General features: G+C 38.3%; 1 protein-coding gene across 1 annotated transcript; it reads right to left on the reverse strand.

The window, feature by feature from the left end:
- Positions 1-3,396: 3,396 nt before the first annotated feature.
- LOC102847871 (putative small intestine sodium-dependent phosphate transport protein-like) lies at positions 3,397-23,058 on the reverse strand. Its single transcript, XM_006888680.1, has 11 exons — positions 23,016-23,058; positions 21,173-21,378; positions 20,254-20,487; positions 20,067-20,154; positions 19,528-19,614; positions 12,028-12,146; positions 11,736-11,897; positions 6,670-6,802; positions 6,442-6,589; positions 5,093-5,183; positions 3,397-3,531 (listed from the first exon to the last, which is right to left on the reverse strand). The coding sequence occupies exons 2-11, from the start codon at positions 21,305-21,307 to the stop codon at positions 3,397-3,399; spliced, it is 1,332 nt and encodes a 443-aa protein (XP_006888742.1). The 5' UTR covers positions 21,308-21,378; positions 23,016-23,058.
- Positions 23,059-23,658: the final 600 nt, after the last annotated feature.

The following is a 23,658-nucleotide window of genomic DNA, read 5'->3' on the forward strand; positions in this document are numbered from 1 at the left end:
GACACCGTTGCTCTTCAGTACTTTAGAGAGGTCCCTAACAGCAGACTTTCCCATCGCAATATGTTTTTTGATTTCCTGGCTACTGGTGCCAAAAGTGTTGACCATGGAGCCGAGCAAACTGAAGCTGTGAACAATCTCAATCTCTTCACCATCCATCCTGATGCTACCAATTGGTCCAGTGGTGAGAATTTTTGTCTTCTTGACGTTGAGCCTCAGTCCATACTGAAGGCTGCAGTCCTTGACCCTCTGCAGCAAGTGCATGAGGTCCTCCTCAGTTTCAGCAAGCAGGGTTGTGTCATCTGCATAACTCAGATTGTTAATAGATCTTCCACCAATCCTGATGCCACAATTCTCCTCATAGAGCCCAGCCTCTCGAATAATCTGCTCTGCATACAGGTTGAAAAGGTATGGAGATAGGACACATCCCTGGCATACACCCTTCTAAATTTCTCTCTATAAACACAGAAATTTAGTATATTATGGTTAAATTGAATGATACTTTGTGTTTTTATGAATATAAATGAACCACCCTGTAATTCTGCTCCTTCTTGAAACAAACTATTACTAAAGATTTGTGAATACTTTCACTCTTTCCTTATTTTCAATTTTCTCTTGAACCTATTCCCAAAAAACCTTTGTTCCCATCACTTGACAAAGTGAGGGCTTGTCAAAGATCACAGAGATTATTGGCCTGGTGTTAGCAAATCAAGTGACCACTTCCTGGGCCTTATCTGTCAACATTTGACCCTCTTTTTTTTAATTTTTTTTTTTTAAATTTAGGTTGTTTATTTTTCATTTCAATGAACATCTACAGAGATTGTATTATTTTTATGTGTACCGTCAAATCAGATCTGACTGGTACAGGAGGAAATTGCCCCCTCCTTCTCCAGCAGAGCATCTGGTGGATTTTCATTTGACCCTCTTGATACCTTGTTCCCTAAGACTGGCCTGTCTTTTCTCATTTTTTGTTTTCTTTTTTTTTTTCTTTTCCACTGACCTCTGAATGATAGTGTACCCTATGAAACTGCCATTTAAATTCTTCTGTAATATATTCACTCTTAGAGTGATCTCAACTTGTGCCCTTTTCCTACCTGCCATCAGTCTGATATTAGAGCCTCTCTGGCCTCTTCCTTGAGCTCCAAATTGGTACTTCAGCTGCTTCACCTACACTTGAATATCCAACAGGCAAACCACTGCTGTTCCAGCCACCCATATCTAAATTCAACTGTCTATTCCAATTAATTGACCCAAAGCTTTAGAATCTGCTCTGATTTTATCATTTCCCATTAACTTTTCATTCCACCAGCATGTCTATCATTCTTACCTTCCAAACTTTATTTTATCATTATTCTTTTTCATCTATTACATTCCTTACACTCTCACCTGGTAAATAATACAGACTTCAATCTGGCCCAACTATTTCCATTCTCTCTCTTTCAGCCCACCTTCACATAGCAAATAGAAAGTTTAAAATATAAGTAGAATCATGTGACTATAACTTGTTCACTCCTTTTAAAGCTTTCTCAGTAAACTTAAGAAATTTCTGTATTTTAGTGTATTTGTGTCATTTCTTTACAAATCTATTTTAATGTTCTTTAAGATAAGAGGCAATGACATGACTCATTTGAATCCTGCTAATAGGATTCTTGAATCAATGATGTGAATCAGGTGTACCTTAGTCCTCAAACTGACATCATTGCTCCTCAATAATTTGGAGAAGTCCCTGACTACAGACTTTCCCAATGCAATATGTCTCCTAATCTCCTACAGCTGGTACCAAGGGTATTGCAGATTGTCAGACACTGTAAATCACAAGGGAGGAGATTGCCCATCTTCCTCCCATAGAGTGGCTGATGGGCATGAACTGCCTGCCTTTGACATCATATTGAATTCCAGCAAAGGGATCTTCTTCTCACTCACTTTCTATCAGTCTTTTCCATTTTATCTCCTAAGTGAGGTATTCACGTCTCATCACCTTTGTTTTTCATGGCAGAGGTCACTGCTCTCTTTTAGACTACACAGTCATTGTCTATTCTATTTAGTGTTTTCATATAGACAGAATAACTTCTGAAAAATGTCATACATAGTAGCCTCTTTCATTTTTCAGGCCAGTGATTATTTCATTACCATAACCAGGCATATCATTTCATTTTCCACTGTTGTAATTTCATGTTAATTTCTGCAGTGTTTTGATTAAAATCATTTGCCTGTGAGATGTTGAAGTTTTTTAAGCCTTTCCCCCCACCCCCTTTGCCTTATCACATAGTAGGTGCTCATTACTTTTCAATTTAATGCCCAAATCCTTTTTTTGGTCCCCAGGCTGCCCATACAGGAGCTAGTAAAAGCAGACACATCATACACACACAATCTTCGCATTTGCTTTGTTGTCATAGCAACATGGATTCTTGCATACTGTTTAAAAATACTTGGTAGGTAAATAGGGTTAACTTTGAATGAGGTTAACTTTATGGGAGTTTAGGTTCCAAGGTCATAGGAGCTGAAGGACATACAAAACAAAAGTGACAGTATGAACAAATTTCAGAGAGGCTAGATAAGACACAGGGCGATGTTCTTTTATTGAAGTGCGAAAGGTTTGCAGATTCACAAACCAGTATTTGGGAAGAGATCAATAATTTCACAAGGAAGACATTTGTGAAAGAACAGAATCCAGAAAATGTTTAATCTTTAAAGGTATCACAGAGGCAGCTGAGATTCCAGAGCTAGGAACCACGGAAAGCAAGTTGGAAGATTGAAGTCTATTATTCTATTCTTGCTGTGTTATTTTAGGATGTCTGTTCCTCTTGTTTTAACTACTTTTGTCCTTATCCTTTTTTCCTCTTTGGCATCTTTCAACCAGGTATTCTGCTCACACAGAGTTTCAAATTGACTTTCTCTTCTTCCTCAGTTGATGTAAGGGCAGCTTCATCTGCTTCAGCCTCCTGGACCGGGAATGCAGTTAAATGCATGGTGCTTCTACGTAGTTGCAGGATTTCTTGATAAAAGCTTCCAAGCTTCATCTTCTGAGGATTTAGACAAAATTTCTTTTATGACTGTGTTTTCACTCCCATAGTTCCAGCTGCTTCTTTTGCTTTGGTGGGAAATTCTCCTCAAAAGTCTGATGCTTCGACCAGGATAAGAGTGGAAAGATTGGAGAACAGACAAAGGTCAGACACACTGATGCTCTCAGGAACTCAGAGTTAACTGGTCTTTTGTATCCTGGTAAAAATCTCCAAGCAGATTCTTTTGTATTACACTAGCCAGGGACTCTTGAGAAAACACCAAATACAAAGTTAGTTACTAATGAATGTCTGATAACTCAAATAGGTACAAGTAGGAATCCATGAGGGGAAATAAGGAACATCTTATCCTGTGTACTTGATGTAACAGTCCATCAACTCAGAAGTTATTGAATGTCTGTTCCTTAGCCCAGTTCTGAACATCTGCTTTGCCGAAGATGAGGTAGAAGACCAGGCCCAACATGTTAACAGCAGCTGAAAGCAAGAAGGTATTTCTCCAACCCAACTCTTTATACTGAAAGCAAGAAATTACAAGTTAGTAGAAATCAACTATCTTGATCAGCATGGCTCCTAAAGACCTCCCCACTCCTATGCTGCTTTTGCCTTTATGGGCTTCCAATTTGTTCTTAGATAAGCCAGGCACATGTCTATCTTAAGATCATTACCCAGGATACATATTTCCTCTTCTAAAACACTCTTCATGTAGACCTCCATTACCTCCAATATTTCACTTCCTTCATGTCCTTGTGTAAATGTTACCTTTTCAGTAAGTGTTCTTTGACCACTCTACTTAATTTGCTTCTAATGTGTTCTTCTTCTAGATTCTATTCTTCTCTTGGAGATTATCACTACCCAAATGCACCATAATGTACTAGTTGCTTTGTTTTCTGTCGATTTCTTTCCTAGAATATAGATCATATCTGGGCAAGAACTTTTATTTTATTTCCTTAGCTAGAATGTACTTGGTCCATACTAAAATTTAATACATATTTATTAAATGAGTGACTAGAAGTTGACTGAATGAATTCTGAGAAAAATAAAGTTAATTTCAGAATTTCTATTTTAAGAAACTCTTTCCTAACAGTATATTAGTGGCTAGAATAGATTTGAAGTTTCGGGGCAGGGGGGGGGGGCAAGAAAGGACCTGACTTCATAAAGATGGCTCTTTCTTTCTTATTCTTCATTAATTTACCAACTCAGAAGTAACAATATACAGGGAAAAACCTTAAAGAGGATGTTCATAGGAATACCATAAGCCTCTTTCTTCATGTAAAATCTGGATGAAATTCTTTAGAAAAGGTTCAAGCTAGCAGGTGAATTTGTTTAGTATGCAATTCTAAGTACAATTTTAAAATACCTTTGTGGTGCAAACTGTTAATATTCTTGACTGGTAACCAAAAAGTTGCCAGTATGAGTTAATTCAAATGCACCTGGAATAAAAACCTGGTGATCTATTTCCAAAAACTCATCCCCAAAAAATTCTGTGGAACCATTTTATTTTGTCACACAGGGATCAGAAAGAGTTGAAATTGCTCAAATATAATAGGTTTGTTTAGTTTAGCTTAAAGGCAGCTTCTATCATGGAATTCTCTACAAATGTAAAAAGACAAGCAAGCCATGTTAATAAAAGGGTTTTCTGTGTTAGCTACTCATGGACTTAACCCTGAGGTGCAGGTTATTGCTTCATTGTCACTATCTCATTCATTCATTCTGTCAACATTAGTTGGAAACATACATAGGTGACCAAATTGTCCTGTTATGCCTTGAATTTTCAAGGTCGTAGTACTAATGGTCTCACATGTCAGGAAATCTCTTAGTTCTTATAAGAACTCAGAAAATATAAATTTATAGCACTCTTTCTCTACAACCAGATAATATGCAAATTTCCCTCCAAGACCATAGCCTAGGATGAGATTGAGAGCATTTGGGGTTCTTGGAACACTTTAGTTTCAAATATAGTTATATCGATGAGATAATAAAAGCACCCTTAATATAATTTCTCATGACCTCTACAGGTCTTGGGTATATGTTTTCATTTTCTTTATAAATATATTCATCATCACTTATGACCTCACCTGACTGAGGAAAACTCCAGCAACAGTGGGAGAGATGGCTCCAGCTATGTGTGCAAAGACTTGTGATAGTCCCTTGAGAAAGCCTGCATATCTGTGAGAAATATAATTAGAAAATGTTCCTCTGTGAGCAAAGAGTTCATTTCAGGTGGTCTAAGAATGCCTGGACTTTTGATGACTCTGGGGGAAAAAACCAGAATGAAATGAACTAACCCATTACTGTCCAGTTGATTCTGATTCCTAATGACCCTACAGGACAAAGAACAACAGCCTCATGCTGTAATTTTTGTGGAAAGAAAAGTTGTTGTTATAGTGTGTAACATATAGGAATGCTAACCTAAAGATCCATAGTTCAAATCCACCAGCTGCTACACAGGGGAAAGAGGGACACTTTCTTTTCATAAAGATTTGCAGCCTTGGAAACTTAATGGAGGAAACCAACTTGACAACAATGGAGTGCAGAATCTTTATGGTCCCATCTTTCTCCCATAAAGCATATTGTTGTTGTTATTATTGATTGCTATCAAGTTGGGCATGACTCATAGCTACTCTAGGAACAAAAGACCTGGACCCTGTTTTATAACTATCATCCTTTCTTTAAATTCATAGAGTTTCCAAAGGCATGTTGTTTAGGAGGTGGAAGTCACTCCTGCTTCCAAAACTGTCTTAGTCTGGGAGCTCCACTAAGCACTGTCCACCACTGGTAACCATTATGGCATTTGACACACCAGTTGAAAACACCAATATTTTGGTTAACAATGGAGCGCTTAACTACTGATACACCAGGGCTCCTGAAATGAACTGAGTAATTTTGAATGCAATCCTGGGATAGATCTAAGACTTCTAAGTTTATACTGAGGTCTTATGAACATTGTTAATAGGAAATGTGCAGACCAATGATTTGTACCTAGTTTGTATATTCTCTTGGTTTCTATTACTAAGCCTAATCTTGAAGCCTTGTTTGGGGTACAAAAGGCCCCATTGGTAAAACAATAGCTGCCCTGAGACAAAGATTGCTCCCAGCTATCTCAGCAATTCTCTATCTGAAGATGAAATATGTTCTATGTGTCTGTAAATGAGTTTTGGAACCACACATACAAATTTGATCATTTCTGATAATTGTCTATACTTTCTTCTCCAGTTTGTACCATATTCATTATTGAGTTAAAACTATAAGGGAAACATTGTGGAGTCTCCTGTGTCCCTTCATTTACCTATCTTTGTGTAACTGCTACATTCTTAACAGAGAGATGGATGTTTCTCTTGTCAAAATTTAGCTGTGTTTCACAGCAAGTGTAGGACAGCCTGAACTTGAATGAGTGTCTGTGAGGATGAGATAAAGGGATCCCTACCGAGGAGCAATATCCAAGATGTTCACAAGGGCTCCTGAGTCACAGAGGCTGCTGAGGCCTGGAGAGAGCACTAAAAAGGCCACAGTGGTGCTGGCACTGGATCTGACCCAATACAGACACACCATGAGCAGGCATGGGAAGAGAACGCCTAGAGGAAAGAGACACAGAGTGAAGAGGTGGCTTCTCTAAGTTTTCTATGTACATCACTGTGCCTAACTCTCTCCTTACCTATGGCAGTGAAGAGTTTTCTTATGGTGATGAGTTTGAAAATGTTTCTGGAAAGGAGAAAATCTGCCAGTAGACCTCCAAGAATAATGCAGATGAAACCAGATATAAATGGCAGGGCAGATAGGATCCCACTCTGAAAACCAGAGATGAAGTGAGATACAGGCCTTCATTCCTACTTTCCATGACCCAGAATGATGTCTGGACCTATTTGTCACATCAATGACCTTTCTCTATATCATCATTTTTTTTCATGCAAATGCACTGTTATTGTATTGAGTCCACATATTTTTTTGAGTCCACATATTTTTAGTTCCTGGAGGAATATATGCATAAAACTCCACTTGCAGAAAGTGACAAGTGTACTTTTTTTATGTATAGATTTCACCTAAACATAGATACAAAGATGATCAGACAAATTCTAGACCAAAAAAAAGTTGATAAATGATGACATTTCCTTAATATATTTACAGAACTAAAATGCTAAATTAAACTATATTGAGATAACATTTTCATGGAACAGATTGCAAAATTCCAAATTTTTACATATTTTGTGGTGTTACGCAAAGGCAATGGATCCTCCCAATAGTTCTTGAGGCTTTTGGAAACCGAGCAAGGTAACACTGCATGGTTCAAAATTGGGAAGGGTGTACGCCAGGGATGCATCCTGTCTCCATACCTTTGCAACATGTATGCAGAGCAGATTATTCGAGAGGCTGGGCTCTATGAGGAGAATTGTGGCATCAGGATTGGTGGAAGATCTATTAACAATCTGCATTATGCAGATGACACAACCCTGCTTGCTGAAACTGAGAAGGACCTCATGCACTTGCTGCAAAGGGTCAAGGACTACAGCCTTCAGTATGGACTAAGGCTCAATGTCAAGAAGACAAAGATTCTCACCACTGGACCAATCGGTAGCATCAGGATGGAGGGCGAAGAGATTGAGATTGTTCACAGCTTCAGTTTGCTCGGCTCCACAGTCAACACTCTTGGCACCAGCAGTTAGGAAATCAAAAACCTTATCACGATGGGAAAGTCTGCTGTTAGGGACCTCTCTAAAGTACTCAAGAGCAACAGTGTCTCTCTGGAGACTAAGGTGCGCTTGATACAGGCCATGGTCTTTGCAATCGCTTGTTATGCCTCAGAGAGTTGGACAATGACTAGAGAGGACAGAAGGAGAGTTGATGCCTTTGAGCTGTGGTGCTGGAGAAGAGTACTGAATGTACCATGGACTGCCAGGAAAACAAGCAGATTCATCTTGGAGAGGATTAAACCAAGCTACTCCTTGGAGGCAAGGATTCTGGGGCTTCATCTGACATACTTTGGACATGTTGCCAGGAGGGATGGGTCCTTGGAGAGGGACATCACGCTTGGGAGGGTGGAGGGACAGCGCAGGAGGGGAAGACCCTCTATGAGATGGATTGATTCGGTGACTGGGGTAATCGGGATGGGTGTGTCAGAGGCAGTGCAGTTGGCGCAGGATAGAGCAGGGTTTAGGGCTGTTGTGCATAGGGTCGCTATGAGTCTCAAACGACTCGACGGCACATAACAACAACAACCTGCAAAAAGGTACGTGGAAGTTCTAACTCCTATAAATAAAAGCCTGTTTGGAAATGTTTCACTTTTGTTAATGATAGGCCCTACATCTAGTACCTTTTGAGTGATGTTTTAGAAAATGGAAGCACAAACATGAGAAAAACACAGGAAGGGAAGCTGAGGACATGCAGCAGAATTAACTCCAAGCAATGAAAGAATAGAATACAGGGCTATAGAAGAAAGTAAAAGAACCGCCCCTGGACCCATTGCCTTGATTTAGATTTCCAGTCTCCACAACTGTGAAACAATAAATTATGTTCTGTAAAACCACATGTTCACAGTATTTCTGTATGTAAGGATCCCTTTACAGTGTTTCTGTATGGGTAAGTAGAGGCACAGAGCAATATGACCATTTTTTATAAAAACACAAATGTGCACTCATACACAGCAGACTCATCAATTCGCTATGTGGAATTTTACAGGACTTTCCACAACAATTTCACAAAATCAATCTATGTAAAAATAACAATTTCTACTCATATAAACATCAACACATCAATTTTCTATTGGGAAATTTATAGAAATTTCCAGAGTTTCACAATGGCATAATGACAAACAAGATTTTTCTGGCAAGAAAAGTGCCTGTAATAATAAAAAGAACACAAATATGCTCAAGCACTGGTATTAAAGTTATTCAAGGTATCTTAAAGTAGGAAGAAAAACTAATATCTAAGATAAAACAGAATACAGTTTTATGTAAAATCTACTGAAAAAGAAAAGTGTGCATTCATGTATGCTAATATTTCAATGTAAGAATCTAAAGAAATTAGTAGAAAATAATTGTAAATGAACTGGACATGGAAATTAGGACAGAATGAAAACAGAGTGGTAAGAAATTGCACTACAATCCTGAAAGCATGTGGTTAGAATGCACCAGCTGCTTCGCAGGAGAAGGACAGGCAATCTTCTTGTGTGTAATTAACTGCCTCTGAAAAACCAACTGGAGGGTCAGCTATGAGTCAGTTCAGATTCAAACTGACCTATTCAACAACAACAACATACTTTTTTTATATCGTTTTTGAAATGGAGGGCTCTGTTAATTGATTAGCAACTCACTCTCTAAAGGAAAATTCCATTGAAGAAGATACAAGTTGTTTATCTTAGTCTCAAGGAAAATTCATCTTCTGTTGAGTAGAATTTAAACTAATAGGAAGGGTTTCACTGTATCATCTGCTTTGAGTTTGTTTTTCCATTCATTCACCAGTCTCATTCTATGTCTTGTTCTTCAGCATAGATATTTCAAACCTCATGTTGTTGTTATTCTGTGCCATCAAGTCGGAACTGACTCATTGCTGACCCTCCAGCAGGTTTTCAGAGGCAGTAAATTGCATAGGAGAAGATTACCCATCTTTCTCCAGAGGAGCAGCTGGTGAGTATAAGCTGAGTATTTTGGGGTTGTTATTTGGGTTGTTAAGTGCCATATAATCAGAACCAACTCATAGCTGACCTCCCAACAGGTTTTCAGCAGCAGTAAATTAGTAAATTGCATGGGAGGATATTACCCATCCTTCTCCATCAAGACAGCTGAATCATGTGCCTTTATGATTACATTGCAGCTTCTTACCACTGGCCACCAATATCATGACGGATGGCGGAAATATTGAGGCTATTAACTATTTCATCTTGTTCAGATCCACAGTCAACACTGTTAGCACCAGAAGTCAGAAAATCAAAAGATGAGTTGCATTGAAAAATCTTTTGTCAAGGACCTCTCCAGAGTGCTAAAAGACAACAATGTCAGTCTAGAGACTAAGAGGTGCCTGATACAGGCCATGGTCTTCTTACTTGCTTGCTATGCATCTGAGAGCTGAACAACGAATAAGGATGACAAAGATGCCTTTGAGTTGTGATGTTAGAGAAGAGTATTGAATCATGGATTGTCCATAAATAGAACAAACAGGTCTGTTCTGGAGAGGGCAAAACCAGTTAGTTCTCTAGAGGCAAGAATTTAGAAGCTTCAGCTCACATACTTTGGACATGGTAGCATGAGGGATCAGTCCTTGGAGAAGGATAACATGCTTGGAAGCATAGACAGCCAATGAAGAACAAAAACCTTAAAGAGATGGATTGACACAGTGATTGTGGCAATGGGGTCAGGTATGTCAGAAATAGTGAGTTTGGCTCAAGATAGGGCAAAATCCAGAGCCATTTTTTATAGAGTCACTATGAGTCAACTTGATGACACATAACAATAATAGCACCTTTGAGTTGGCAGCGCAGTTCCTTACCACTAAGCCAAAAAGCTCCCTCCAGGCTTCATACCAAAGATAAATCATTTCCAACAGTCAGCCTTGTGAGAGCTTTTTCTCTCATCTAACTTCTGCCATCTCTGGACCTCTTGTACTCCAATTCTCTTGCTTGAGGTTTCAGGTTTCATTGCTTGTTTCAGCCCTTCTTCCTCTTCTTCAGCCCTCCTTTGTTGGACTTCTGACCTCATAATCTATAGCCTGCTTGCATTTTGAGTCAGCCTGTTTTTGAACTCTGACCACTAAGAGGTCAGCTTCTTGTAGACCACTTAGCACCTTTCCTTTGAGAAGCTCCATTTAACTAAAGTAAACTGCTTTTGGAACACGAAGGATAAAAATGTGATAGTAATTTAATAATCTTGTGATTTTTCACTGATAGCCCAAGGAATCCCAATATAACCGTAAACACTTGGAAGATAGCATAGGATTGCCCAATGTTTCATTCTTCTATACGTAAGTCTTCTATACTATGAGTTAGAGCTTAGTCAATTCCAAACTACCAATTAAATCAGAGTACATTCATTTTGTAAGATTTAGGAAAGCTGTATATATGTACACAATTTTTCTTTATACATATGCATTACACATAAATACACTATTATTTAAAATTATCTACCAATTTAAGCATAATTCTTAAGTGAGAGTTTATGTTCTGTTTATGAAGTCTTATTTTCAGTATTTTTTTGTTGTTGTGTACTATGTAGAGTCAGAATTGACCCACAGCTGACCCTTTGGCAGGTTTTCAGTTAATCGCACAGGAACAGATTGCCCATCTTTCTCCCAAAGAGCAGCTGGTGACCTCAAACTACATGCCTTCAGAATTGCAGCGCAACTTCTTGCCACTAAGCCACCAAAGATGAGTATATCTTGTTTAAAATTCCCTGTCACAGTCAGCTCTAAAACATTGTTTTATTAAACACTTAACTGCTTATGCTACTCACACAGTGCCCTGTTTAGCAAATATTGAAAGACTGAATACAAAATATTTACAAAGGGCTTCTAAAAATATGACACTCCATCAATATCAAGAGGATTGATAAGCATATCAACCTGTTTCAATAATCATCAAGGCATTGAAATCAACCTCAATTAAAGTTAAACCATTGCATTGCCTACTTGAGAGTAACTGAAATAAATCTTTTGATTTTGTGATCTAAGAAAGAAAAAGCAATATAAAATTAACCATTCAAGTAGAAGACTACAAGGATCCATTTCCGTACTTACATCTCTGAGGTTAGCTTCAAGTACAGAATTGATGTATGTTGGTGTATATGACATCATGACATAAAAAGGCCAGTAATGACAGAAATAAAAGACTAAAATGGCCCAAAGTGGTAGACATTTGATCATAGCCTTAATGGGAAGAGACCACCCTGGAGAAGAATCCTGGAAGAAAACACACATCAATATCCACTCCATCAAACACAATTCTTTCCACTGCATTTTTCACATCAAAGACATCCAGACAGACATAGTGAGAAATCACGAAGATAAGGGTGGGTAACCCTCAATGTACCTGCTGGGCCAGTGAACACAGGATGTATTCCTTCTCACCAGTGCTGATAAAGGGATGATTCACGGGGTCATCATAAACAAGAGGAAACCAGAGAAGACTACTTACACAGCCAATTCCACCTAGAAATCAAGGATTCATTGAGCACTGCTTTGGAGTTTTTATATCATTTTTCTCTGCACTGAAAGGACATTTGTGACTGTCAGAATTATTTGTAATAATTCTCTTACTCCCTGTATTTGCGTCTTGGCATAGTTCTGGGCTGGCAGCTTCATGATAGATGGAGAAGAGATTGAGTTTTGTTAACTTTTTCAGCTTGCTCGGCTCCATAATCTGTTGTTTTATCTGTGTTTTCTTGGCACCAGTAGTCAGGAAATCAAAAGACAAATTGCATTGGGGAAGTCTGCTGTCAGGGACCTCTCCAGAGTGCTAAAGAGCAATGATAACAGTCTAGAGACTAAGGTGTGCCTGATTGAGGCCCTGGTCTTTGCAATTACATGCTATGCATCAGAGAGCTGGACAATAACCAAGGATGACAGAAGAAAAATTAATGCCTTTGAGTTGTGGTGCTGCCGAAGAGTCTTGAACATGCCATGGACTGCCAGGAGAACAAAAAGTCTGTCTTGGAGAGGGTAAAACCAAGTTTGTCTTTGGGGGCAAAGATTTTGAAGTTCTGTTTCACATACTTTGGTGACATGGTCAGAAGAGACAGGTCCTTAGAAAAGGGCCTCATGTTCAGAAAGGTGGAGGGACAGTGCAGGAGAGGAAGACCACAGATGGGATGGACTGACACGATATCTGGGGCTATGGGATTAGGTATGTCAGTGTCAGTGAGACTGGCTCAGGATAGAGGAGGGTTCAGAGTTGTTGTACATATGGTTACTATGAGTCATAGGCAACATGACAAAACACACTTGCACTGGGTAGAGGGAGCTCTGGTAGTCTAGTGATAAGGAGCTGTGATGTCAACTGAAAGGCATCTGTTTATATTCACAAGCTGCTCAATTACAGAAAGATAGGCAATCTTTCTGTGCCAATTATGTGTTACTGTTTGTCTTTTGGGGCCTTAACTATTGTCATGGGAAGAATATTCAGTGATGAACAGAATTTTGTGAAACTATGACTAGAAAGAGGAATTTAAACTCTGCAAGTGGGATTAAACATTTCAGACCTGCCTAGAAATGCCACAGAACTGGGAGAACAAGTGACAATTCTTTATATTACGCCGTTTGGGAAGTTTTGAGATGCTTTATTATTAATACTATAACAAAATGCTATCAATTTTTGTTCCACGTCCCATGTTCCATGTCCCATCTGATTAAGGACAAGGCAAAACACCTCTTTCTATTCAGATTTTCACAAAGTTCCCTTCATCATTAAATATTCCCATTGCTTTTTCTTACATTTCTCAAAGCAACTAAGAATTAGTTATTTATTCATAAATATCACTGGTTAGTACACTAATTCAAGTTATTTTCTAAATTTTTATAATATAGGAAGAAACACCTACAAGAATTCATTGATACTCAGAATGTGGACTATATTAAGTATGAATCTAGAAAAAGTGTAGGTTGTAAAAAAGAAACCAAACCCAACCAAACCAATATTAACCCTAAGTCTTTGTCATCTGAGGTGGACCTAGCTGCTCTTCAACCCAGTGGCTTCTGAAGAGGATCTGCAGATATGCTTGGAAATTACTGAGTAGCCAGACTTGAGAACTGACTTGTGGAGAAATCGGCACTTCTCTTACTCTTTATCTAGTCTGGACTAGCCAGTGGGAACATCCCCCTAGGAAGCAGTCCCAGTGTGACTAGGGGCATTAGCTGGCATCCAGAATTGAGATATGTATTGTCCAGAAATTGGTGTTTTCCTGAGTATTTGTCCTCTGGGGAAGAACTAGCTTACCTACAATCTAGCAGCTTCTGAAGAGGAGATGCAGGTCTTCTTGGACATTATAGATAGCCAGAATTGAGAAGTGAATTGCTAAAAAATGAGCATTTTCCTGAGTCTTTGTCTTCTAGGGTAGAAATAGCTGCCCTTATAACCCACCCTGAGAGAAGGGAAAGGAATATACCATGGGCTCCTAGGAGAACAAACAGGTTCATCCTGGAGAGAGTGAAACCAGGCTGTTTCTTGAAGGCGAGGTTTTTGAAGCTCCATCTGACATACTTTGGGCATGTTGCAAAGAGGGACCAGTCCTTGGAGAGGGACATAATGCTTAGGAGGGTAGACAGACAGCATAAGAAAGGAAGACCCTGGACTGACTCAGTGACTATGGTAATGGGGGCAAGTGTGTCAGAGACAGTGAGATTGGTTCAAGGTAGAAAAGGATTCAGATTGTATATAAGGATTGTATAAAAGATTGTATGAAAGGTTTGTTGTATATAAGGTTGCTATGAGTTGTAAGGGACTCGATGGCACATAACAACTACATCAAGAACAGCATATTTGATGAAATTAAAAGGTCATTAAAAGACAAGGGGAAAAGGACCAAAATGTATATCAGTAGAGACTCTGGAAATTTCAAAGGGCAACACAAAAAGAAAGTATTCCAATGAAATGTGCAAACATCTGCAGTTAGAAAACAATATTGATTAACAAGTTCTCAAGAATTAATTGAAGAAAAAAAGTCTAATCAATCAAGCTTTGTGCTGCAATACTGAAGGATTTTATGAGTAAAGCACTGAATGATTCAAGAAGCTACAAAAATATAGAAGGAATACACAAAGTCATTTTACCAAAAAGAATTTGTTATCATTAAGCTACTTCAAAATAAAGCTCCAGAAATTGATAGAATATCACTTAAATGATTTAACAAAGTGATTCAACGCTGGACATGCTCAATTATCTTTTCCAATAAATCTGAAAAACAGAAATTTTACCACCTGACTGGAAGAAATAGGTATCTGTTTCCATTTTTTAAAAAAAGTGATCCAAGAAAATGCAGAAATTATTAATATCACATACAAATACACTTTAAGGATAATTTTAAAGCAATTGCCATAAATATATCCAGTGTCACCAGAGATATCATTGCTGATATCGGATGGATCCTGGCTGAAAGCAGAGAATAACAGAAGAATATCTATTTGTGTTTGTTGGCCATGCAAAGGCATTTAATTGTGTGGATCATAACAAATTAGGGCTAACAGTGAGAAGATTGGAACTTCAAGAACACTTAATTGTGCTCTTATTAAAACTTCACCTAGACCAAGAGGCTTTGTATGAACAGAACAAGAGAACACTACATGGTTTAAAATTAAGAAAGATGTGTATTGGGGTTATATCCTCTCTCCATACCTATTTAATATGAGCAAATGCTGAGCAAATGATTCAAAAGCTGGTCTCTATGAAGAAGAATATGGCAGCAGGATCAAAGGAAGGCTTATTATCAACTTATGTTATGTAGATGACAAAACTATGTTGGCTGAAGGTGAGAACTTGAAGTGCTTGCTGCAGAAGATTTAAGATTACAGCCTTCAATACGGATTGCCTCTCAGTGTCAAGAAAATAAAAATTCTCACCAATGTCAGACAGATAACATCATAATAGAGGAAAAAAAGATTGAAACTATCAACAACTTCACCTTACTTAGATCCACAATCACCAACCTTGGTACCATTAGTCGGGAAATCTGGAAACATATTGCACTAGCAAAGTCTGTAATCTCTCCAAGTTAATGAGGATACACCAGTTTGAAGACTAAGATACACCTGATTCAGACAATTGTCTTTTACATCATTATGCATTGAAGAGCTGAACAATGAATGATGATGATGATAGAATAATTCATGCCTTTAAGCTGTGGAGTAGAAGAAAAATACTGAATCTCTCATGGAGTGACAAAAGAACATATAAATATGTCTTGGAAAAAGTGTAACTAGAGTGCCCCATGGAGACAATTATGACAAAACTTCACCTCACATACTTTGCACATGTTGCTGAGAGAGGCTATTCCTTGGAGAAGGACATCATGCTTGCAAAGGTTGAAAGTTGGCAGAAGAGAGGAAGACTCTTAACTAGGTTGATTGACACAGTGACTGCGGCAATGGCTCAAGCATGTCAGAGATGATGAGGATGGCATAGGCTAGAATGAGATTAAAATCTATTGTTCATCGGGTTTCTGAGTCATATTCAACTTGACAGCACATAACAACATAGGAAATACTGTAAAGAATCAGAATTTCAGAGAGTTTTGTTGTGCTCATGCAGAATGTGTAGACAGGGAAGGTATACACTGAGCAAATAATCTTGGAAATTGGCCTATATGAAGAAGAATGTGAGCTCAGAACTAGAGGATGACTCATTAGAAATATGATATACAGGTGGCAACCTTGATTGCTGAAAGAGAAAAGGAATTGATAGACTTGTTAGTGAAGGTGAAAGACTATATAGCCTTCAGTATGGATTACACTTCAATTCATAGAAAGCAAAAATCCTTTGACTCCTCAACTTTCCATTCTATTTCCTTAATAAGCCCCTTAACTACAAGTAAAGTCTGTAAGTCAACAATGAACTTGGATCCAATGATTGGTAGAGATAGGTGCAGGAGCATGGAGTGGAAGGTGGGGTGGGGGTTGCATTTCTGAACAAGCAGCTGTTTGCCGCGATAGATATTACTGATGGGGAGAGTTTCCCTTTAAATTTGTGAGTTGAAGTCTGACTGGGCCCCTCTCATTTTACCACTGCTCCTTTCACACTACTTTAAATTGTTAGCAAACAAAGCTGTCACCATGAGGATTAACATTAGCTGTTGTATTGTGTTGTGTTGTGTTGTTGTTATGTGCTTGCAACTCATAGTGACCCTATGTACAACAGCCCTAAACTCTGTTTTAACCTGTACCAACCTCACTGTCTCTGACACACCCACTCCCATTGCCCCAAACACTGACTCAATCCATCTCATTGAGGATCTTCCTCTCCTGCTCCATCTCTCTACTGTCCCAAACATGATGTCTCTCTCCAAGGACTGGTCCCTCCTTGCAACATGCCCACAGTATGTCAAATGAAGCTTCAGAATCCTTACCTCCAAGAAGCAGCCTGGTTTCACCCGAAACGTGTTTATTCTTCTAGCAGTCCATGGTATAATCAACACTCTTTTTCAAGCACCACAGCTAAAAGGCATCAATTCTCTTTCTATTGTCCCTCATCACTGTCCAGCTCTCTGATGCATAGCATGCAACTGTGAAGACTATAGCCTACACCACAATGAGATAAAGGTAAATAATCCAACAGAAAAATGGGCACAGGGTATGAACAGACACTTCACCGAAGAAGACATTCCGATGGCTAACAAGCACTTGAAGAAATGTTCAAAATCCCTACCTCTAAGGGAGATGCAAATTAAAACAACTATGAGATATCATCTCACTCCAGTCAGAATAGCAAAATTTAATGAACAGCAAGCAATAAATGCTGGTGAGGTTGTGGAGAAACTGGAACCCTTATTCACTGTTGATGGGAGTGTAAAATGGTGCAACCACTGTGGAAGGCTGTATGGTGATTTCTCAAAAAGTTGCAAGTAGAGATACCATCTGACCCAGCAATTCCACTACTGGGAATATAACCCCAAAGAAACCATATCTGCTACCCAAGCAGATATATGCACACCCATGTTTATTGTGGCTTTGTTCACAATAGCAAGGAGTTGGAAACAACCTAAATGCCCATCAACGAACAAATGGATAGAGAAGCTGTGGTATATTCACACAATGGAATACTATGCTGCATTGAAAAACAAGGAACTCATGCAATATTATTAAAAATGGGTGACTCTGGAGGACATAATGCTGAGTAAAGTATCTCAGTCACAAAAGGAAAATACTGCATGGTGCCACTGTTGTAAAACAGGACTAACCTTGGGGTTGGGGAGAGATTGAGAAAGATGGGTTCAATAACATATACTGCATTGAAACAGATGAGGGAGAAAACTGTTTAAAAGGGATATGTGATTTTTGTCATGACAGGAGTCTACATGGTGGAGTGAACCTGGGGGAGGGTTTGTAAAACAATGAAAGAATTTTTCTTTTACTTTACCAAGAGGGTAGTGTACTAGGGGGAAGGATTGGTAGGGGAGAAAAGTGCAACAATGAATGTATGGAAATGTGAAGTCTCTGTAAATTTTTACTGAAATTAACAATAAATTTTAATAAAATTTTTTTAAAAAGACTATAGCCTGGATCAGGAGCATCTTAGTCTCCAGCCTGAAGTCATTGCTCTTCAGTACTCTGGAGAGGTCCCTGACAGCTGACTTTCGCAATGCAGTTCATCTCTGCTGACCAAATAAAGACCAATAAGAAAGCACATGGTCAGAATACACCAGGTGTTCCACAGAAGAATGGGCAATCTCCTCTCTTGCGAGTTAATGTCACTGAAAACCTTCAGGAAGATCAGCTATGAGTTGGTTTTGACTTGATGGCACACAACAACTTGATCAAATTATATTTTCAGTTATCTCATATGTATGTGAATAAGGAAGACCAAAGAAAAATTAGATTATGGTGTAGGCAAGAATATTCACTACAAAAAAGTCTTCCTGAAAAACAAGCAAATTTATCTTGGAAGAGGTATAACTAGAAAGCACCTTAAATGCAAAGATGGCAAGACATCTTATGTACTTTGATTATGTTGTCAGAAAGGACCCTAGAAAAAATATCCTGCTTGATAAAATAGAAAGTCAGATAAAATAAGGAAGACATTCAGTGAAACGGGCATAGTGACAGCAACAATGGGTTGAACTCTAGCAAATAAAGTGTGAGAATGGTATATGACTAGGCAGTATTGTGTGTTATTATTTATGGGATTGCTTAGAATGAAAACCAACCAATGGCAAGCACCTAACAGCAAAATAACATGGCTTTCGTTGCCTTGAGCAGAAATCAACTCTTAAACTGTCGCCCTCTAGTGGGTTTCCAAAGTTGAAACTTTCAAACAAAGAGATTGCCCATCTACAGAGATGTAATTTTGCTATCAAGGAATTTGGTGGCACACTAATTCAAGCAGATAGCTGACTGGAAATTTAGCAATTTGCATCCACTAACTGATCCAAAAGAGAAAGATGTGGCAGTATGATTCTGTAACCTTGGGAGCTCTACACTGTGACTCTGTGACCCTCATAGGGTCAGTTCTCCTCATCCGCTAGTACCAAGGGTGTTGATTATGGAGCCAAGTAAGATAAAATCATTGACAAGTTCCATTGTTTTCTAGCTCTTTGTGGATTTAATGTTGACTTATCAAAGAATGTTAAACTAAATTTAAAATAAAATAAAATTTATTCTAGCTATGTTCGAGGTCTGTTTGAAGTTACATGTCATTTTGCCAGCAAGTAAGACTCACCACGTGATTGTGTCTGGATGTCATTTATTTAGGTTGTGTAAACATCCATATGTATTGGGATTTGATTAACTATGACTGTCATTAAAAAAATAAACCCAAACCAAGCATATCCTTCATTCTCTTTTATCAAATAAACCCTAAAATTTGAAAAACAAATTAAAAACTCACCAAAGATGTAGAAGATATAAGGCCATCCTATGGTCTGAGAGAGGAGACCACCAATAGCGAAGATGATGAAAGATCCCAGAAGTGCCCCTGACACAAGATGCAAGTATATTGTAGGTGAAATGAACAAGTTTGGGACTCTGCAATTCTAAGAAACTGAATCTTTTCACAAAGCATAGTGATTTAAAGTATGATTTTAATCAGGTTTATGATTAGCAGGTTTAAGTCTTGTTCCTTCATTCAATAACTCTGTAATCTTGAACAAGTTCTTGATTTCTTTCTGTCTGAATTTCCTTATAGTGAGATGAGAAAAATTACATACAGATTAGTCAGTAAATTGTTCTTTAACAAAATCAAATAATATGGGCAAATTACTTAAAGATTTGGTAAATTTGAAGCACTCAATCATGGTCAAGAGACACAACATTGAACAATGGTTTAAAGCTGTGGAAGCAGAGCACGCGGGATGCAAAGTTTTTGATGTACTATTGCAGAATGCTCTTGGACAGTGCAAATAAAGAGAAGATAAGGGTATCAGTTACCTGATGCAGCAATGCTGATGAGATGACTCCTTTCAAGTGGAGGAGCCCATTTGGTCCAAATTGAATACTGACCTGTTGTTACCATAACCTGGGGAGGAAGGGGTAGGGAAGGGAAGGGTTCATTCTCACATGCCTGCATACATTTTTGATCCTATATTCTACTTATTCTTGGAAGACATCTTAATACCTGGGCTATGCCTTGGACAACCCGAATGACAATGAGCAATGTCACTCCAGTATCAGCTGCCATTGGAACGAAAAGGTTCAGGATTGAGGAAATGAACAATCCAGCCCCAACCACACGCTTTGCTCCAAATACTCCAGCCAAATAGCCACTAGAAATTGGAGTAAAGAAAGAAGCATAGTTGGGGGAGCTGAGGATGATTCCCTGAATTTCAGGATTCCAGTCATATACGGGGGCCTAAAAGAGAAAGAAGGTCTCATCAGTCATTTGTCTTTGGTTAGAGTTGACTGTCTTTCTTGTAAAAACTTAAAGGGCAAAAATAATGGAGAGTTTCCTTCTAATCTCTCTCAAAATCCTCCAATCAACCAATTTTGTAAAAACAGCTTAATATGTGCCTGATTCACTCTGTTTACTATTGACACAATTAGCCAGCCAATTTAAGTATAAGAGCCTGTACAGAAAGGCTTTTTCTATACTATAAAGTAGGCAGTTTTATATGTAAGGTAATAAAGATGTGGGATAAAGAGGCAGAAAGTAGGCATCACTCTAAAAGCTGTAGAGATTTTTATCATGCAGAGATGAAATTATAAGATGTTTCAAAAACAGTAATAGATTCTCTTTTGATAAATGGTATGATACTCTGTTATTCTTGGCATATATGGAATGTTCCATAAATATTTTCTATCTAAATTAATCACAAATAGTGTTTTAAAAACCTAATTCACTCCTTTTGAGTCATAACTGACTTCCCACTGGGTTTCAACAACTGCAAATCACATGGGAAGAGATTGTCCATCTTTCTTGTACAGAGTCAGTGCTTTCCTTGAACCACCAGGGAAGTGTGGCCTTTAGGTTAGCACTATGGCACCCAATCTCCCTAATTATTTGACAGAAAGAAAGAATCCAGTCTTGCTACACTTACCTCTGCTTTAAATTCCTTTGAGGTTTCATTCTGGTAGTCCGGGAAGTCAGGGGAGGGCCTTTCTATGGAGTCATTGTGATGGCTGGAGGGGGCTGTGTGGTTCACCATAGCTGGGATGGCAATGCTCATCGTCATTTGCTGTGTGTAAATTGTAAAATTACAGAGCTGCAAAATGAGGGCCAGTCCATAACGGACAGAGCAGAATCCTAAAATGAAAGGGCACAGAAAGTCAATTATTTGAATGCTCTCCTCTCACCTTTCCTAAGCCCTGAAGTATAGAAAATTGCTATCTGGCTGTGAATCAGAAATACAGGGAAGATTTTTCTTGTGCTTGGAGGATTCCTGTGTTCTAGGAGGTGATGGTTGAGGTAGCATTCTCAGAAATTTGCTCAAGAGCACTTTATAAATGTGTGGAGCTGACTAGAACCATATTAAGGAATAATTCCCTATGCCAGGTCCTAGGATGATCTGGCAAAATTGAGAATTGAAATAAGCAGATTTAGAGAAAGAATTGGCAAGAAGTATCCACTGATTAATTGTATATGAATAGTGTAAAAAGTTATTAAAAATCACTTCCAGACTCCTTCTTTGGAAGCTGGGACAATTCAAAGTGCCATTTATAACTAAGGAACATGGTACACTAGGATGTTTAAGGGATGGGGAATGATGAAATGGAAAAGGTTGGTTATGGTTTGATTATAGAAGTATCCAAACCACATCTTGATATTATAATCTGTTGCTGTTGATTGCCATTGACTCGTAGCAACCCTATGAACAAAGGCCTGAAGCCTTTCTATAACTATCATCATTTATCAGTGTTCACAGGGTTTCCAGTGGCATGTTGTTTAGGAAGTGGATGATACTCCTGCATTGGTTAGTGTCTCACTACAGCTCTAGGACTTTCCTTGAGATTGAATCCAGACACAATAGTCTGAGAATAACTGGAAATACCTGATAGATTGTACGGTCATAGTCATCAAGCTATTGGGGACAGTTTCCTGACTACTATGATTGAACAAGCAACTAGGATATGGATTTTTATTGATTTCTTTTTCAGAAGTAGGCCCTGAAGCTTTTCTTCCTAGTCTATTTTAGTCTAGAAACTTAAAAAAAAAAACATGTCAAGCATCAAAGCAATGCACAGCCTTTACTGATAGATGGTGACTGAACATGAGGTGCATTGACAATCTCATGTGGATCTCTGTGGAAGCTGAGAATGTTACTACTGAAGCATCACTCCCCACTTAAAAACTGTAGACTCAGTGAATTCTTAATCAACTTGCTTTCATATCTTTTAGCCTAATCTTTGTTTTCTCCCTCTTTATTATCATTTGATTGACTGGCTTGCTAATGTGTTCTCCATGACTTTTTCCAGTCTCTTCTCCATGTCATTGGCATGGGTTTGGGAAGTGATACTTTTTCTCCTAGCTGCCACTAATTCTATATTACATAATTCTTGAATAACATTTTTTTCTTTTTTGTGTCCTTTCTTGTCTGTATTCCTCTCATAATTCTCTGCTGATTTTTTTATTTTGTTTAATACACTTTAACCTCTTTTTATTATTATTTATTCTTAAGGATTTTTAAAAATTAAAGATTAAAATATTCCTAAATATTCTCAAATAAAATAATAACAATAAGATAATAGTATGCACACATGAACCAACTTTCTAACTGAATTCAGATGCAACTCCTTTGTAGCTGAATGATTTATCCTCTCTTCACCTAAGCTGCATATTAACCAAAATAATTCTTTGTAGAATTCTTAACAAGAGGAATTTTATAAAAGGGAAATTGAGATGATACAGATTCCAGTATTATTCGGGGTCTTGCATGAGTTTACCTTTCCTGGAAGTTTTTACTTCAGCCAAGTGTAAATTGCCACCATTGGAATTTTCTTCCTCTGTGACACTGGCTTCTGCAGTAAACATTTTGGTTCTTTCTTCCCAGGACCTGGCATTTATCTAGTGGCATAAAATAATAAAAAAAGAAGCAAATATAGAGGGCAACAGAACCTAATGTCTCAATTATACTGTCTCATCTTCTTACAAATTAGGAGGAAATACTATTTGGTGGGGAAAGAGCTTATTATGGTACATCAGATCTGCTTAGTCATCCTGGTTCTATCAATAACCAATTATGTGACCTTAGCAAGGTCACAGTTATGCTGATATTTAATCTCTGTGCCTCTGAATTATTCCTGTTTCTGGTCTGATATATGTTAACTAGAATCATTATCAACAAGATGATAAACTTTCCAGCAACCTTATGTAAAAATTCATTTAGAAGCTTCCAGTGCAAGAAATTACCAAAACCCCTGTTAGTTATAAACACCTTTAGTTGCTCTGCCAATCCAACAGTGGGTGGCTAGAATCCATGCGCTGCTCCACACGAGAAAGATGGGCAATCTCCCCCAATGCAATTTACAGCCTCTGAAAACCCACTGAAGGGTTAGCTATGAGTTGGTTCTACTTCATCGACAATGA

This window comes from Elephantulus edwardii, unplaced genomic scaffold (genome assembly GCF_000299155.1).
Source record: "Elephantulus edwardii isolate Elephantulus edwardi_28Jun2011 unplaced genomic scaffold, EleEdw1.0 scaffold00070, whole genome shotgun sequence".
Classification (NCBI taxonomy): domain Eukaryota; kingdom Metazoa; phylum Chordata; class Mammalia; order Macroscelidea; family Macroscelididae; genus Elephantulus; species Elephantulus edwardii.

Excerpts from the sequence above, each read along its gene's own strand:
- LOC102847871 (XM_006888680.1), bottom strand. The coding sequence starts at position 21,307 with ATGACGATGAGCATTGCCATCCCAGCTATGGTGAACCACACAGCCCCC. Across the intron at positions 20,488-21,172 it reads CAAAGGAATTTAAAGCAGAG|GCCCCCGTATATGACTGGAA; the intron begins GTAAGTGTAGCA and ends TTTCTCTTTTAG. Across the intron at positions 11,898-12,027 it reads TGTGTTCACTGGCCCAGCAG|GATTCTTCTCCAGGGTGGTC; the intron begins GTACATTGAGGG and ends GTTTTCTTCCAG.